Raw genomic sequence first — 18,724 nt, forward strand, 5'->3', positions numbered from 1 at the left:
GGAAGCTTTGGTTATGCTTTGTGCTAAATTGTGAAAGTGGAATGAAGCCAAGAGGCCTTTCCAAGATCATCGTTAGAATCAGAACTAACACTGGGTTTGGAATCTGGGTCTTCCCTCTGCCCTGCTCCGCACCTTTCCTTTCTCACCCTCTGTCTCCAGCTCTGATTCCTGGGCTCCCAGGGTTACTACCTTCCAGCAGCCTGGGAGCACGGGGCAACCTCATTCCACCAGGCCCAGGCCACGGGAAGGGAAATCTGGTGGGCAGGGGGCATGGGCTGCAGGTGTGGGGAGCTCCAGGTGCCCGCTTGCAGCTTCTGGATGGGCAGCTCTTTTGGGGCAGCAGGAGCCACCCTTACAGGTGCCGCAGCATGGGGGTCCCACCTGCTTCTCCAGCTGCTGGTCACGGGGATTTGCCGGAGACCGAAGAGGGCCCGGGTCCCCAGATCCATCCACCAGTGAGTGTTGAGCCCAAGACACAGGAAGAGTTGAGACACAGGAAACTTGCAGAGTGCTGTCTGGAAGCAGGGTCCGTGGTGCTGTGGGTGGTCACACTGAGGTGGTGGGGACGGGGTTGGGATGAATCTGGAGCATGTTCAGGCAGGGGATAGATAGGGGTGCAGCGGGTGTGAAAGGGAGGCTGGGACATGGGGCGTTGACAGAGATTCAGCCCTTTCCGGAGCTTGGTGGGAAGGACAGGGCAGGAAGAGAGCAGTAGCCCAAGGAGGGAGCAGAGTCATTCCTATATGTACCTTTTATTTAATGTTGATTTAAAAATATTTTTTTTAATGGACTTTCTTTTTATTTATCTATTTCTGGCCGCACTGTGTGGCATGTGGGATCTCAGTTCCCTGACCAGGGATTGAACCCATGCCCCCTGCAGTGGAAGCTCGGAGTCTTAACCACCGGACCGCCAGGGAAGTACCCTTATGTGAACCGTTTAATGTATTTTTTTCCCAAATAGATTTTAAGTATTTCAGGAGCGTGGTTTATTTCCTCCAAAGCTGGCTGATCATAAGATCACTTAAGAGGTTGTTTGTTTGTTTTATAAATACATTTTCCTGGCTCCTGCCTCGGCCCTTATTCCCCCCAGATCTGGCTTAACGATTCTACTAGCGATCACTGGACACTGAACGGTTTCTTATGGCTCGACTTACTTCATATGAATATACTCGTTTAGTTTTAAAAACAAGATTACATTAAAGGAAGTTCGGGAAAGAGAGAAATTAGGGGATGACCCCAGTGCCTCAAGGTTCGAGCAGTTAGTCTGCCTGCGATTGTTAGGCTAATGACACAGTTCTCTTCTCTGTTTATTGAATTATTGAACTACTTGCTGCCCTTATAAGACGGCACTTTAATTCTCAATGAGCCACCCCTCCCGGCTTGCTTTTAAGCAGGAGTGGCTGAACAGGGGCTCTGGAGTCTCCCATCTGGGGTCACAGTTCACCTGTGCCAGCTAAGGCCACGTTATGGCCCACCTTCCAGAGTTCTGCCCAGGGCCTTGCAGGGCTGCAGCCCAGGTGCCGTGACGTTGCTCACCTCCTGCAGGCCGGGCCCTCTGCCCCGTGCGCTCTAAGTAACGTGAGCAGCTGACTCAACCTCACTGTCCCTCAGCTCCTTTAACTGAAAACTCAGGCCACCATGGCTCCTCCTGCAGGGGTCTGGTGTGAGGATCGAGGGGGATAATCCAAGGAAGATGCACAGCTTAGTCCTGGACACGTGGGAAGCACTTGATGAATATTCATTATTTTTGCCATTCCTCGCATCTTCAGAGTCCGTGAATGACGCTTGAGTTTGTTGTTCCTTTCTTTGGCCAGGGCTAGCCTAAGGCTGGGGGCCCCTTGCCGGCATGCATTCAGGAGGGCTGGGATGTCCCAGTCGCTGTGGTGAGTCTCTATGGGGGATGGAAGGGATTGCTGTGTGTGACAAGGACTTTGGTGGAGGGTAGGGGTCCTAAGCTGGGTGTGTGCATTCGCAGAGTCCCATGGCTGGGCCCCTGGGAGGAAGAGTGGTCCAGTCCTCGAGATGGCCGAGGCCTTGCTTGCTAGAGGCACGTGTGATGTTTGGTCTCTCCTGTGCTTATTGAGCGCCTTCTGTGTGCCAGTCTTCCTGCTTAATTAATGCTTTGGGGGACACAGAGAAGAGAATACGAATGGTAATTGGTCATATCTGACCAGCACCTGGTAGACTACGTCGTACTGAGCGCTCACAAAAATGCGGTGAGGTGCATTTTTATCGCCGGCTTGTAGATGAGAAAACCAGGCACAAATTGTTCTAGGGGCTTCCCTGGTGTCACAGTGGTTAGGAGTCTGCCTGCCAATGCAGGGGACACGGGTTTGAGCCCTGGTCCAGGAAGATCCCACACACCGTGGAGCAACTAAGCCCATGTGCCACAACTACTGAGCCCATGTGCTGCAACTACTGAAGTCCGCGTGCCTAGAGCCCGTGCTCCGCAACAAGAGAAGCCACCCCAATGAGAATCCCGCGCACCGCAACGAAGAGTAGCCCCCTCTTGCCGCCACTAGAGAAAGCCCGCGCGCAGCAACGAAGACCCAACGCAGCCAAAAGTAAATGATACCTAAATAAATTTATATAAGAAAAAATGTTCTAGATAGTTCCAGCTCTTAGGAAAATGCTTCCTTGCGTTGTGGGAGAAGCAGTGTATTTGTGCAAGGCGAGTAGTTAGCCCTGGAAGCACGTGCTTTAGAGCACCTTAATGCTTCACAAAGGGATTTATGTGGGAGTTTTCCTTATGAAGGAATGTAACTTTGTCTACCTGCTGGTCTTTTTCAGCGTGTTCCTGTAGCAGGCACTCTTCGGAGTAGTTCCCATATTGACTCATTTACACCTCACTAGAACTCTGTGGCTTAGGTACTAGTATTAACCCCATTTTACAGATGAGGAATCTCAAGTCCACGGAGGCTGAATATCTTGCCCACAGTCACATGCTGAGGAGGTGGCAGGACTGGTCAGGAGCTCAAGCATTACCTCTCCTATGTGTCCCTCTCCTATCCCCAGGCATAGGTGCTTTCTCTTCCCTTTCTGCCTTTTTTCAGAACGAAACTGTCAGGCTGGGCTCCCCAAAGGCTCTTATCTCTCTACCAACAAAAGCCATTCCCTGCTGACTAGGGCACCTGGCATTTCGCTGAGTAGACGCCAGCCCCGAAACTCAGCGGCGGTTTGTGTTGTTATCTCCCTGATGGTTTGCTTTTAATTCAAGTCCATTAATTTATCTAAGATGGAAATGGGTGAGGCCAACGCGCGCGCGCGCACACACACAGTTAAATGCAGGGCCTGGAGAATGAGGCAGTGCTGATTCTGGAAGGGGAGGCTGGTGATGGGCAGTTCTGATAGTTTCAAGAGCGGCCCCAGGGAGCGCTGGTGGTGTGTGTACCGACTGCAGGAGATTCTAGACCTGCCCCTACAGGGATCTGTGGGTGAGGCTTCGGAGAGGCAGGGGGAGGGCCCGAGCAGGGACCCGGCAGGGCTGACCACCCCCGCATCTTTCTCCTGCTTTACCTGCTTCTCCCCCCAGCAGACCTGCGGTGGTGATTGTCTACCATCTCTATGTGTTCTGAGTACGAAGGGCCCCATGCAGATTGATCAGAAACACTAACCGCTGGCTTTTAAAAAATCTGGGGTCTTGGATTATGTCAGGGCTGACTTTCTAGGTGTGATGTTGTACTCAGGTTAGCAAGACATCACCCCTGGCTGGGGGGGTGTCACTGGGTGGAGGGTCTGAGCATCTGTCTGTATCGTTTCTTACAACTGCCTGTGAATCTACAGTTACTATAAGACGTTTAAACAATAGGGTCTTTTAAATACTACAAACTCCAAAGAGGTCCTAGATTTGAATTTTCCAGGAGCAGCATGTTTACGTGGTGTTAACACTTTGCCGATATCCAATAAACGTAACAACAGAGTACCCAAACCACTCAAGGCAATAAAAAGGAATGAAGTGCTGGTACATGCGATGGTGGATGAGCCTTGAAAACGCTATGCTAAGTGAAAGAAACCAGACACAAAAGACCACATATTGTATGATTCTTTTTATATGACATATCCATAGACACGGATAGCAAATTAGCCGTTGCTTTGGGCCGGGAGTAGCAGAGACGGGAGGGTGTGGGGAGGGGCAGTTGACGGCGATGGGGTTTCTCTTTTGGGCGATGTTCTACAATTAGATTGTGGTGATGGCTGTGTAACTCTGACGAGACTAAAAATTCAACAGTTGAAATGAGTGAATCGGCTGGTATGTGAATTATATCTCAGTCAAGCTGTTAAAAAAAAGTAGGGTCCTTTGACAGTTTTAAGAGAAGTAATAACAGTCCTTTGGAAAGAGCTGGTGTCTTCTAACTACAAGCACTTCTGGACGCTGGTTGGAACCCCTCAGTTCGGGCCGCCGTCCTGGGGCATCTTCTTGGCTGTCTCATAAACCAGGTTCACAGGCCTCCTCCTGAAACCACAGTGGTGTTTCCGATGGCTCATCCCGAGGGGATGAAGACTCGGCGTGTGCCAGATGTTTTGCCAGGTGCTTTCACACGCTTTCTTGAACTTCTTACAGCCCTGCACTCAACGGTAGTTGTTTCATGCCCGCGTTTTACGTGTGAAGAGAGGAGGGTCCCAAGGAATACACACGGCAGGGGGGTGAGGCAGCAGGAGTCAGAATCAGAACTTGGGGTTCACCGACCCCAAAGGCCATCCTTTCCTGGTCCGATGCCAGGCTGGGTTGATGAGCTGTCCCTCACGTCTTACAAAAGCGGAGAGAAGTCAACTGTCAGGCAGAAGCCAGGCTCTCGTAGGGACAGATGGCTTAGGAAAGTCACCAGGGGAAAGGGCTGTGAGTTCCATGCAAGTCATTTCCAGGCTTTGTCCTCAGAGGAGAATCTCTGCTCCCTCCGGAAATGAGTATGATGCTCTGCCCTGTTCCCTGGAGCAGCTCTTCCCGGGAGAGCTTCTATTTAAAGAGAACTGTGGGAAAACATGTGGAGGCTTTTCATGGACACGTTTCTGAGTGTCATTAGCCCTTGGAGGAAATGTGTTTATTTCCCTGAAGCCCTCAACTTTGCCTGTGTCCTGAGTGTTCAAGGGTTCATAACTCTAGGAGCTGCTTTTGGATATATAGAGAACCAGATATTTTTGGTCAGTGATAATGCTGTTGTGTAGTAAACAGGACCCTGATGGTAAAGTGGGCATGAGTGAATGGCGGTTTGGCAGAAGAAATCAGTGGGAAAAGATTTGCCCTCAGTTACTGATGCTCAGAGTGGAAGCTCCCAGGGAGCTTATTAAAAGTTCAGGTTCTCAGGTCCCAGCCCAGACCTACAGAATCCGAAAGTCTGGGGGTGATGTCAAGGAACCTGGGTTTTTGGGGTTTTTTTTGCGGTACGCGGGCCTCTCGCTGTTGTGGCCTCTCCCGTTGCGGAGCACAGGCTCCGGACGCGCAGGCTCAGCGGCCATGGCTCACGGGCCCAGCTGCTCTGCGGCATGTGGGATCTTCCCGCACCGGGGCACGAACCCGTGTCCCCTGCATCGGCAGGCGGGCTCTCAACCACTGTGCCACCAGGGAAGCCCGGAACCTGGGTTTTAATAAGCTCTCAAGATAATTTTTATACACCCTGAACTTCAAGGAGCATAGCACCCGATGATCTTACCTATGCTTGGAGTTGAGCAGGAAAATTCTGATTGTGTTCCCAGGAGGGCATGTCCTGATCTTGCAGGGTGGCGTGGGAGCTGGAAGGGAGCATTCATTCATTTGTTGAAAATAGGTATTGAGCACTTCCTATGTCTAGGCACCTACCCCCTGCTCTGAGGGAGTTTACATCCCAGCGACAGGGGATGGGAGGGGGAGAATCAGAGAGTAAAGTACGGAAACGATGCAGAAACTACTGCACATGGGGGTACGACCCTGGGATGGTGACATTTAACCCAATCAGAGGGAGAAAAACGAGATGCCCAAGGAAAGAGCAAGGTGAATGGATTTCCAAAGAAAGAGCACTGCTTGTGCAAAGGCCTGGAGGTCGGGGAGTTGGGCAGGTCAAAGAGTGAAGTAAGGCTGGGGTGGCCTGAAGGTGGTGAGCAGGGGGTAGGTGGCAGAGATTATGTTGGAGAGATGAGCAGGGACCGATCTTCAGGACCAAGAAAAGGAGTTAGAATTTCACTCTAGAGATGGTGGACAGCTACCAAAGGCTTTTTTGAGGAGGGCAGGTGATGAAACCAGGGGCGTGACTAGGGAGATACTGCCCAAACTGTGATTGCTACCAAGTCAGGTTTTCATCCTTTTTTTTCTTTTTCTTTTTGTTTTTCTTTTTGCCAGGGGCAGGGGGACACAATTTAAGAAGAAAACTTGAAATCACTTTGTCAGAGTTTCTATGTTAGTATTTTACAGATGGAACAGACTCGTATTAGAAGTGTATATGCTCATTGCTTTTGTTAGGTAACATTATATGTTATATGTATTACAATACCAGCGATGTATTTACCCATTTAATTACATATACTACTACTTATAAAAAGTAAATTTTGTCAAAAGAAAATTCAGCCTAGATGTCCGTATTTTCAAGCATATGAAGCCAAGCTCAGCTGATTACAGTTGAGCAGCGTCTGCAAGATTTGATCCACTTCAGAAATCTGAGCTCACTAGCATTGCCTGGGCTGGCATTTTCTTAGCTGAGAACTGCTTACCTGGGTGTAGAAAATCTAATATTTAGAGGAATGATTCATTGCTTTAGGCATCAAGAGTCCTGGGTTTCGTCTTCTTGGTTATGTAAGTTTGGTTCAACCTTGGACACGTCATTTCAGTTTGTATTTCAGTGTCTCTGTGCAGAAGATGAGTAATAATAATCATGGTAACTGGGCAAGAGCTCTTCAGGACCTAGGAGAGACAACATGTGCAAAGGCCATGTGGCAGAAGGGAGGAGGCTGAAAGATGGCCTGTGTATTTGGAGATCAGAGTGCAAGGGGTAGGTGGTCCAGGGTGATTTGTAGAGGTAGGCAGGGGCCAAGCCAAGATCTTGAGGACCTTGTTGAGAACTTTAATTTTTATCTGAAGAGTAAGGGGAAGCCATTGGAGGATTTAAATTGGGGAGTGACACAAGGTTGACATGCCGTCTCATTGAGTCCTCATAACAAATGTATGAGGTACGTAATATCCCTATTTTAAACCAGCACAGAAACTCAGGGTGGTGGAGATTAAGTGGCTCACCTTGCTGGTGGGGGGTGGAGGCAAGAAAGAGACTCAGGTGAGCCTGACTCCAGAGGCCTCTGTCCTCCGTATCAGCCTACCTCAATAATAATATAACAATAACCGCAGTTTTAAAATGCTTTGAACTCGTAGGATGAAAGATCTCCCTTAAATTACAAAGTGGTATTATGCCGCAGAAATCCGAGTGGTGATGAGAGAGTGGATATGCCGGGGAACTTCTAAAAGGCCCAGTCTGCATGGCTCCGGTCCAGCATCCTCAAGTTCCTTGCCGTCTGGTAGGGGGCGTCTCACGAGCCAGCTATCAACACAAGGAAGGGCTTGCCGGCTCTGGCCAGCCATCTGACACTGCCATTGTCCGTAAGGACTCATTGTCCTTGAAATGTGCCCGAGCTCTGTGCTTTCAGCGGTTTTGAGCTGGGAAATCAGATCAGGGCAGGTCGTGCGTGGTTTCACTGGAGGAGTCGTGCCGTGCCAAGTTTCTGCTTTCTCCTTCTTGGGTAGTCGGCTGGCTTAAGTGGATTCTTAGAATCTGGTTGTAGAGATCACCATCTCAATTTTGAACCCAAGAAGCCCTTGTTCAGGGTCGAAATGGGGAAACAGCTGCTGGCCCGCAACCCTTGAAGCTCCCGTTGGTGACGACGCATGTCTGTTCCTTTCTAGTTGACCATGTGGTTCCCGAGCCTGGGACCAGCCTGCTGGCTGCCTTCGACCAGTGGAGGGAATGGGCCGACAGCAAGTCCTGCTGCGACTACTCTCTGCACGTGGACATCACCGAGTGGCACAAGGGCATCCAGGAGGAGATGGAGACCCTGGTGAAGGACCACGGTAGGTTGTGCTGCCCCGGCGCCTTCTGGGGATATTTCCTTCTCAGCCCACGAGCTGGCTGAGCCCTGAAGGAGAGCTTCTGGGAAGAGTGCTGATCGATGCCTTCTGCATCCCCGTGCCTGCCAGGAGGGAGGGCTTAGGCTGCAGCTCGTGCTCATTGCAGGTGGCCAGACAGCCAGTCACAGCTTACTGGTGTGAGCGAGCTGTGTGCGCCAGCCAGGCTGGAGAGTTGAGGCTGTGAGAGTGATTTGCCCTCAAAGGGTAACATGGATATCCCAGGGAGGATTCTGGGCGGTCTTAGGAAAGAGCCCGGGACCCTGAGTACAGGACTTGAGCAGTCTCTTCCTGCAGACCCAGAAGAATCAGGGTAGATTTGAGGGAGATGAGGCTCTGGGACCACCTGTGGGCTCTGGCTTTGTCCGTAGGACTATTCTTGGGGGGAAGATTCTAAGCATTGGGTTCTGAAAGATTCCCAGGGAGGCTGGAGGAAATCTTAACCACCTCAAGGTGCCTCTGGGACCCTCATGTCCACAGGAACCTTGGGGGTTTGGGTGGTGTTACCAGACCACATCATCTTTGGGCGCCTCCTTGACCTTGGCTATAGACTGGAGGTCATGTGGGGTAGCATGTTGACCTCTTTGGATCCTAATCGTCCAGGAAGTATCTACGCTTTAGGGTTCTGGGACTGCTAAGCTCAGAAATGCCATGAGCTATGAGTAAAATCTAGCCATGGATCTGGCAGCTATCCATAGATTTGGTAGGAAAAGCCTAGAATAAAAATCTGGAGCCTTGGGTTTATCTGTCTGCTTTTGCAGAAGCTAGCTAGTATGACCTTGGGCAAATCACTTAAATTTTATGAGTCTCAATTAGGAAAAAAAATCTCACATGAGGCTATTGGGTTAGATACCTTAAGATTCATTGCAGCATGAATGAATCCTATGTGACTGCAACTAGGTAACCCTTGACCTTTCTCACTTTTGAGAGTACCGACACTCAAATGGATTCAATACTTGTAATAAATTTACTCCGCATCAGCGTGGAGGGTTCCCATAGCAACTGTTGCCTAGCAGGGGACAAGGGCAGGGATGTCCTGAGGCACTGAACCAAGGCAGCTTCCAGCATCCCCGACAACTTCAATTAAGCACCAAGGCTAGCAGGTTGTCAGTACAGTTGTTTACCATTGTGATGAATGTTGAGCAGGGATGTTTGGTCTGGTGCCTCTGGAAGCAAGAACCCTAACATGCCAGGGTGAGAACTGTGACATCTGCTTGTCACACTCACAGCCCTTTTCTTGTTAAAAAAAACGTTTCTTAAAAATCGGCCTGAAAGGCAATCGGTTTACCAGAGAAACGACATTTATTATAGCTCTTCATCTGCAGGGTCTTCTAATTCATCTTCTTGTTAAAGTCACAACCGTTAGGAACAACTTTCATTTTTAACTTTTCACTTTTAATTGTGGTAAAATACAACAGAGTGTACACTTTACCATCTTCATCATTTTTAAGTGTGCAGTTCAGTGACATTAAGGACATTCACCTTGTTGTGCAGCCGTCACCACCATCCATCTGCAGACCTTTTCTCATCGTTCCAAAGTGCAACTCTGTACCCGTTAAACAATAACTTCCCCTTCTGCCTCCTCCCAGCCCCTGGCAACCCCCATTCTACTTTCTGCGTCTATGCATTTGGCCTGTAGGTGGAATCCTACAGTATTTGTCCTTTTGTGACTGGCGTATTCCCCTTAGCAGAATGTCCTCGAGGCTCGTCTCCATGGTGTAGCCTGTGTCAGAATTCCCTTCCTTTTTAAGGCTGGATAATATCCCATTGTGTGGCTGGACCACATTTTGTTTATCCATTCATCCACAGACACATTTTGCTTCCACCTTTTGGCTATTGTGAGTAATGCTGCTGTGAACATGGGTGTAGAGATACGGGCAATTTAAAATTTTGATACAGTTTTAACTTTAGAGAAAATTGTAAAAATACTATAAAGAATCCTTATGCACCCTGTTGCCAGATTCGCCCGTTGTTCACATTTTACCACATTCGCTTTATCATTCTCTCTCTGTCTCCATCTCTGTCTCTCTTTGTCTCTCCCTCTTTCTGTCTCTCTGCATACATATGCGCAATATTATTACTTCCTTATTCTCTTCCAGATTATTGGTTTATCTGTTTGTCACGTCTCCACCTCTCTGTTTTGTCTGTCCACTAGGGGTAAATTCCTTCCTCGTGTACATGGCTTTCAAAGATCGCTTCCAGCTAACGGATTCCCAGGTAAGAAAAGCCCGCTCACTGGCATTCGGTATGTTCGGACCACTGCTGTTGTCTTGAAAGCTGCCTCCAGTGAGTGCTCACGGGAAATGGCTGGTGGGTGAAGCCCCGGATGTAACTCCCTTTAGGGAGGGTACGAACCCAGTGCCCTGGTCCCCCAGGACAGGTGTTCCACCAAGCTCTGGAATCAGCCACCTGCTGTGGGCCAGTGTGGCCGAGAGGTGTTCCCCGACCCTCTTCAGCAAACCTGGTGCAGAGAAGGTGTCACCCGAGAGCTTCTCCTAATTCAAGCCCTTTTAGGTTACCCTGCCTCTGTTAATTATCTGTTAATTACCACTGGCCTCGGGAGTGTCAGAAGCAGCGAGGGGTCCCTGTGCTGGTCCCTGTGGCTGTCAGGGAGGTGTTGTACTTGTGACCAGGAAGACAGAGGTCCCTGTCTCTGATCCCACCCCCTCCCTCTCTCAGATCTATGAAGTCCTGAGTGTGATCCGGGACATTGGAGCGATTGCTCAAGTCCACGCGGAAAACGGCGACATCATCGCAGAGGTATGTGCTTTCTCTTCATCACCTCGACGTGACCCACAGGGTGAGAGGCAGGCTCGAGAGTGGAGCAGCTTCCGTAGCTCAGCTCCGGTGGGGAAAAGCGGAGTGACCCAGTAGGACTGTACAAACAGCCTCACTGACAGCGTGAATGTTGGGGACGCACGTGCCGCTCGGCATCTTCTGTAGGACGTGTAGCCTTTCCACAGAGAAGTCCTTCCTCTCAGCGCTGTGACGCGGCTGCCTGTGGATGTCCACGTATAGATATCTTACACTGTAGCCCAGGGCTGGGGACACATTGGCTTTCGGCATCCCAGGGGACAGCTGCACATATTTGGGAGGCTGTAACTGATCTGTCATAGCTCGGGCAGCAGTGGAAGCAGGGTACCGTGCCCTCTCTTCGTGGGGTCTTGGGATGAGAGCTAAGTGGTCAGCGTGCCAGTTTTTTCTTCGGTACGCGGGCCTCTCACCGTTGCGGCCTCTCCCGTTGCGGAGCACAGGCTCCGGACGCGCAGGCCCAGTGGCCATGGCTCACGGGCCCAGCCGCTCCGCGGCATGCGGGATCTTCCCGGACCGGGGCACGAACCCGCATCCCCTGCATCGGCAGGCGGACTCTCAACCACTGCGCCACCAGGGAAGCCCCAGCGTGCCATTTTGAGGTCTTGCCCGAGTAATTTTTACCCACGTCTCAGCAGTCAGAGCCATCTGGGGTCCAGCTCTCCCTGAAAGTCTGCTTTTCTTTAAACATTGCAGGAGCAGCAGAGGATCCTGGATCTGGGCATCACGGGCCCTGAGGGACATGTGCTGAGCCGGCCCGAGGAGGTGAGCGTCTGTTGGACGGAATGCATGAATCCTTGTTCTGGGGTGGGCGCCACCAGAGCCACAGAGAACCCACTTCCTGCCTGTTGAGAATTGGGCTTCTCGGGTGCTGATTTTGGTCCCTCTGAGAAGTCACATCACCCCCTGAGAAGTGTCTACACAGGCGAAGTGAAGGGTTAGACTGTGCTGTGGGGTAAAGCAGTATGGCTTGTTTAGCCTAAAGACTCCTCTTTCTGTCTCTAATTCTTCAAGCCCTTTCTTGGGTAGACAGACACAAACAGCTTTTTATTAGCATCCAGCAGTTGGGGTTTTGTGTTTCATAAGCCAGGGCCTTCAGAATCTTACCATAACAGCTCTTCTAAGTGTCTAGAAAACAGAAGGGGGACCGTAAGTTTTTCCATGATAAGTCTGCACAGGGTATAACATAATCAGCAGAGTGTGGTAGACAGAATCTTTCAAAATTGAGGAGGGAAAATTCAGAGCAGGGTTCTCGCTGGCCCCGACGTTGAGAGTCACTGTCCTGGGTGGCAAGGCTTGTGAGTGAGAAGGGGGTGCTCACATCTTACGGGACAGAGAACCTGTTTTTCTAAATTAGAATCTGTGGCCTCTGAATGCTTTTCAGGCTCTTTAAGGAAAGGCTCAAGGGCAGGCGTTGGAGGACTTGGCAGCTCTGAGCAGAGGATGCTGGGGGTCTCATGGAAATGAACAGATTTTTGTCCTTCCAGGAAAAGAGACAGGCAGAGGGGGCAGATAAAATCATCACGGGAGCGGATGGTGACTTAAAATTAGGATTTTTCCTCCTGGAAACAGGTGGAGGGAGTTGCTGGGTGAGAGGGGTGCTTGCACAGATACTCCGAAGATTCCTTTCTGTGCCTTTGTTTCCCCTTCAAGGCTGGCCTCTGTGATCATTTTAACCGCATCTCCCTGGATAAAGCTGTGGGAGTGGGAAGGGCGGCGCAGGCATGACGGTCCCCAGGCCCATCCTTGGAGGTGGCTGGCCCTGCGTTCAGTCTTGAAACAGTTTTGGGATCCGGCCTTGGAGCTGCAAGGTCTCCAGGAGGGGCAGAGGGCTGCCTCTCCCTTCTTTTCCTTGTAAGCCCCACTGGGAGCTAGCATTTCCTGAGTACCCAGAGGTGCCAGACACTGCGTAACAGCCCACATTTCAGCTTTAGAGCGTCCTGTGAGGGCAACGCAACACAGCCTCCTTCTCACAACTCCAGGGGGCGCCATTCAGTCCATTGCACGGCTGGCTCCAGGGGACCCATTCCATTCTGCTGCCTGTGTGTGGTGCTGCCTGGAGGTGTCCTGCAGTGAAGCGTGTCTCGTGTAAAGAAATCACGGGGGTGTGAAGTTAAAGTGCAAGCAGTATCCTGCCTGCCCTCCCGACCCCTCAGTGTGTACACACACACACCCCGGAACCCAAGCTCAGTGGGAAGCCAGCGGGCCTGTGTAACCAGGTGGTGACACCTGGGGCTGGGCTTCATTGGAAAGTGGACTCTCACCTCATCCGGTGGCTGGGCTGGATCAGCTGGGAAGAGGAAGAGGGTATCGTCCTCTGAGAAAAGCAAACGCCCCTCTTCCTGATACCCGGGGCTCCTCGTGAGAGCCGCGCCCTTGTTTCCATTTCAGAGCCTTCCCTGGGGCTTGTTTCCGTCTCTCCCACCGTCTGCTTTGCATCCCCAGGTCCCTGCAAACCCCACATAGAAAGCAAGCCCGCCCTGGGTTTACTGAACAGGCCAAAGCTGTCAGAGGAGAGGGGTCCTGGTTGCTATTTTGACCACAAACATCAAACCTGTTTTTCCACTTTGAGGCCCGGGAGACTCCTCTCGTAGCCGCGGTTGCACTGCGAACCTCCGAACCCCCAGCCGTAGATTGGGAAGGCTCCTTTAGGGGCTGGCAGAGCGGCAACGCTCCAACACGGGGAGCTTCTGGCTCCTTGGGAGGGTCCCGTGGTCTCACGAGAGGCTGCTTTGGGGACTTTCTTTTCTGTCTGCTTTCCACGGTCACCTGCCTCTCAGCTGATTCAGAGGCACCGACTCTAGGCCGGGCCCAGCATGCGGTGCTTCCCCTGAGCAGGTGCACCTCTAGGTCAGCCCCGTGAGCTGCCAGGCGCCAGCCGCCCCCTTCTCCTTTGGCTGCTGGGGGTGGTTTTTTAGTTCATCGCCAGGGATCTGTTAACAGCGTGTTAAACCCTCTGTAAAAGACAAAGAGGATAAAACATGCACGCATCCTGAGGGAACTGAGCTTTAGAGTCCGGTAAGGGGATGTCGCCAGTGCGCAAGAAACGGTTAAGAACATACAAAAATGTGGTTCCTTCCTGGTTTTATAGCCATCGCCAGCATCATGATGGTTAACTTGTGCTTGAACCACACAAAACCTGTTCTTCTTTCTGCTGGCCTTTCCAACCCAACCGTGTGAGACTGCCAGTCGGATTTCCCCCAGTTTTCAGCTGAGAAGATCGAAAAGGAGACGATAGGGGATGTGGAAATCTAGAAACCTCCTGTCCGTCAGTGGTACCCAAGCACGTGTTATGATGGAGGCCTGTGAGGGACATAGAAGTGGATGAGAAAGTGGTCCCTTCTGAGAGGGATTGCAGACAAGCTGGGGAGGAAGGGGGAGATGCAGAGTAAGTAGGGGCGTGGCATGTGATGGAGTTCTGAGCCAGTTACAGCTGTAAGACAGGTGTCTGGGGAGTTCCCCTGTGGCCTAGTGGTTAGGATTCTGGCTTTCACTGCTGTGGCCTGGGTTCAGTCCCTGGTCGGGGAACTGAGATCCCGCAAGCCATGTGATGTGGCACAGAACACACACACACACACACACACACACACACACACACACACACACAAAGACTGGTGTCTGGGAGGAGAGTGGGGCACTGGAGGTAAGAGTGACAGAATTCTTGATGGAGGAGGGAGCCTCCTAACTGGGCCTTGAAGCATGGGATGGCTGGGGTGTGCAGACAGCTGGGGACCTGGGCCGCAAGGGGAGTGTCGTGTACTGACACTTCTGTGCGTGCCTGTATAGGTTGCTTTGCTCCCTGGACCTTGGGGTGGTCCATCTTTAAAACCAGAAACCAGGGCTTAGGTGACCCCCTAAATCCCTGACAGCTTTGTAAGGAGACAAATACAAAATTTTGTGTTTAAACTGGAATACCGTTGTCATAATATTGAAGCCAGAGTTCACTGTGTGTGAGACAGTTTATGTTAATAGCGGAGGCATACACATGGGCACCAGAACGGTACACGTGGATCCTTCCATGGTCTGGGTGAAACGTGGAGACGTGGGGTTTACATGACCTTCTCTCTCCGCGAGGTGACCTTAGAGCCTCTGCCCTCACGGCAGTTGCCCGACTGCGGGGTGGGGAGGGCTCAGAGCTCACCTTCCAGCGGATGAGCCAATCCAGACAGGGCCCTGGGGCCCAGATTCTCCCACCAAAGCAGTCTTCACAGAAGCCAGTGCTCCAGGGTAGGGCCCCCTAGAACTGGCATTTCTGCTCCATTTACTCCCTAATCAGCATGACTGTGCATTCTGGTTCACCCAGGGTCCAAACCCGTTGCCCCGTGAAGTTATGAATAGCGCCTCTGTTCGCTTTCAGAAGAGTCTGGGTTGGGACAGTGAATTTGGGCAGTCACCTGCACCCCTGGAAGCCATGCAGATTCTAGTGGCGTCCTGTTTGCATTTCACCCTGTGGACTTTTATGGTGACCGCAGAGATGCAAGACGTCCCTCCTCTGTGCTGCCTGGGCTAGAGGCCCTTGTGTTGCAACTGGAGCCCAGGAGAGCGGAGGCCGATTGTTCAGCTATGCCAGGAATTAAAAACACTTGGATGTTTAATGAGCTTTTTCAAGAGCTGTTTGGTTTGCCTTTGCGTCTCGAGACATCTCGCTTCACATAGTTGAAGCCCAAGAGACCAAATGTGAAGGATGTCCTCGTATATTAAATTAGATCACCCCTTAGCGCAGCTGCGGAACTTCAGCTCTTGGCCGAGCTGCCGTAGAGACTGGTTAGCTAAGACGATTCAGTCCAGAGCTCGGTCATTTCTTATGAAAAGTAGCAGCTCTTTATGGAACAGCCTAGCTTTAACCATTAACCCAAAATGAAGTCACTTATTTGCTCAGTAAACATTTTTGAGCACCTGCTGGGTACCAGGTGCTACCCCGGGAGAACTGCCCAGAGGATGCAACAAACCAAGGAAGACCCAGTCCCTTGCCTGGAAGAGTTGAAGCCAGCCTTTTTGCCAGGAATCGGGAGGGAGCAAAAGGCTTTCTGAGGTCCTCTGTTACATCGTCTCACTTGCCCCTTCAGCTGCTCATGCCAAGCACACACTGCTGATTCCCCTGTACGGTGTAACGGTCTAAGAACTAGTCTCACCTGATCGGTAATCCCTGGGGGTTATTTAGCAGTAATCCCTTGGGGTCTTTGGAACCTCATTCGCTGAAGCATCATGCTTAAAGCATCAGGTTTCTGGTTAGAGCAGCCCTCCCATCTCGTGCTGAAGGGTGTACCAGTCTGTGGCTGGCGATGATGCGGTTTGCCTATACAGAGGGACCTTTGGTTTACACAAATCTGCCTGCTCCGTTCCCAGAGCCCTGTGAGGTCGCATTGTTTCTTAGATGATGCTGGCTTCATCTGTGGGTGTGGGACAGAAGCCCAACTCAAAAATTCATCACTGAATGTTTTGACTGGAGACCATGCCCCTGGAGTGAATGCACCAAACTGGGAGCCACTGGTTTCCAAGCATGGTGGTTCTCCAACATTAGCAAGTGTAAACATCACCTGGGGTCCATAAGAGCCACATTTCTGGGTCCCACCCCCAGAGTTACTGATCCTGTGGGTCTGGGGAAGGGCCCGAGGCACCTGAGAATCTGCATGTCTTACAGACCCCAGCCGATGCCGACCACGCTTAGAACCATCCACAAGGGCCAGGAAGGAATTGCCCCATCCTTTCAAGCAATCAATATTGAGTGACACTGGGCACGTCACCTCCCCCGCCTGCAGTGCCACTCAGGGTAGAGCCCTGAGGACACAGGGGTCTGTGGTTCACCGTGGCCTCTCCCGGTGGGAGGAGGGTAGAGACGGGCTCAGGGGACAGGCTGAGTGTGGGTGCAGTTCTCACGCCTGGATGCTCTACTGCAGGTCGAGGCCGAAGCCGTGAACCGTTCCATCACCATAGCCAACCAGACCAACTGCCCCCTGTACATCACCAAGGTGATGAGCAAGAGTGCCGCGGAAGTCATCGCCCAGGCCCGGAAAAAGGGTAAGTGCCGCCTGCGGTCTGACTGCGCGCGGGTTCCAGGGGGGAGGGGGAGGAGGGAGGGGGAGGGCTGCTTTTCCAACCCCTCCTGCCAAGTGGGTCGTTCTGCTCTCCTCACGTTCCAGCATTAACCTAATTACAGCTGGGCGCGGCGGGGAGCTCCAGTTTCTCGCTGTGTTCCGGGGCCGCGGCCATGTTGGCGTCTATTTAAGCAGGGTGGGTGGACGGGCACACTCGCCTCCTGCCCCCACTTCCGTAGAAAAGTTGGAGTTCGTTTGACGCCGTCTAAATGGACCAGGCACATACACAGATGACGTCCGTCCATGCGCCGCAGAATCCTGGGGAACCTTCTATGGCTCAGCACCGTTCCCCTCCGTGGCTGGTAGTGATTTCCGCTGGGGTGTGTGAGTGAGTCTCATGGGGGCGTAGGATGGGGATTTCGCCCTGGCCGCCCTCGTGTCCTGTTCTCCTTGTGCTGGAGTGGCTCTTTGTAGATTACAGCGATATATTCTGGGCTGAGGCTGGTCCTCTGTTCCAGCGGGAAGGTTCTTGGAAACTAATTTACTAAGTGCTGCTTCCAGGAGATGTGCTGTGAGCACCTTAATGCATTATGAATGCAGCACAGCCCTACTGAACCTGCCTTTGACTGTGAGTACGGGTAATCACAACACGTGGTCTGTGCTTGGGAGTGTAGCTCCACTTACAGAAAGAAAGCCTGATCCTGTGTAGTGGACTTGGGGTGGGTCTTGGCTGGATCAGAACATGAGTATCATAGAAGAGTTCTCCCTCCCTCCCTCCTTTCTTCCTTCCTCCCTCTTTCCCCATTTTATTTCCCAACCCGATTGCCTCTTTGCATTTCTCCAGCTCGGTGTCTCCATTTCTCTCTTGACTTTCTTCTAGCTTTCTCCTGGTCTCTGTACCACTTTCTTGGTGTCTCTCTCTCCCTCCCCCGGACCCCTCATTCTTTTTTGATTCCTTTATCTCTCCCCATGTGTCTTTCTTTCTCTGTCAGCAAGGGAGCACTCTGACCTCTCTGGTTTGTTTCTGGTTCTCTGTGGGGTGTGATCCACGTGGATCCGGATTTTTTCACTGGTGGGTGAGTTGGTGCAAGATTTAGAACAAATTGCCCAATGACCGCTGAGTCAGCCTGTCCCAGGAGCTGATAGCCTCTAGATGGACCCAGCAATGAATTCCTAGCCCCTGTTCTTTGCAACTCCCCTGGGGCCTTTGTCCTTAGGCTCTTCATGAAATGGTTGCTGCGATACCAGTTTTTTGGAAACCTGCCCTCTCCTGGCAGCTAGAAGGAACTGCCTTTTTGAAATGGAACATTCACTCAGAATCAGCTCTGAGTTGTTTCTAGGAGACAAGTGGATGATTACTGTCGGTGACCCTCCCTCACCTGGGCCCTTTATCACCCAGGCACACATCTGCAATACGGGAATCAGCCTCAGCGCCCAACGCTCATCACAGAATCGCTGCTTCCGTGTAGCGGGGTGGGGTGGACAGCTGGCACGACGTGTGCAAAGGGGAAGTTGGGGGCAGCTTATTTTAGGAACCGTACCATACCCAGGTGAAAATAAGAGATAGAAAGTTAAGCGAACATTTTAATATAGTTTTAATATAATTAAACATTCAATTTAGCAGAATTGAAACACCGAGGCCATGTTTTCCAATTCGGATTCTCACTTGTCTGGATTTCAAGATGGAGGTGTCTCGGTTCTGGGGCAGGTGGCACTGGCCCTGCTCTGGGGCTGCAGAGGGAGCTCTGGGTTCCAGGCCTCCCTGCCGGCAGTGCTGAGGCTCCTTTCTCCTTTCTGTGTC

The 18,724-nt window shown here is 51.6% G+C and overlaps 1 protein-coding gene across 3 annotated transcripts in view; it reads left to right on the top strand.

Annotated features, from left to right (window-relative positions):
• Positions 1–18,724, top strand: part of DPYSL2 (dihydropyrimidinase like 2) — a 115,708-nt gene that overhangs the window by 76,380 nt on the left and 20,604 nt on the right. For all 3 annotated transcript variants that reach the window (XM_067745198.1, XM_067745200.1, XM_067745199.1), the window contains exons 4-8: positions 7,859–8,023; positions 10,233–10,294; positions 10,757–10,837; positions 11,585–11,653; positions 16,786–16,906. In XM_067745198.1, the coding sequence (XP_067601299.1) occupies positions 7,859–8,023; positions 10,233–10,294; positions 10,757–10,837; positions 11,585–11,653; positions 16,786–16,906 (498 nt within the window). The remainder of the gene's footprint in view (positions 1–7,858; positions 8,024–10,232; positions 10,295–10,756; positions 10,838–11,584; positions 11,654–16,785; positions 16,907–18,724) is intronic.

Source organism: Pseudorca crassidens, chromosome 7 (genome assembly GCF_039906515.1).
Source record: "Pseudorca crassidens isolate mPseCra1 chromosome 7, mPseCra1.hap1, whole genome shotgun sequence".
In the NCBI taxonomy this organism is placed as follows: Eukaryota; Metazoa; Chordata; class Mammalia; order Artiodactyla; family Delphinidae; genus Pseudorca; species Pseudorca crassidens.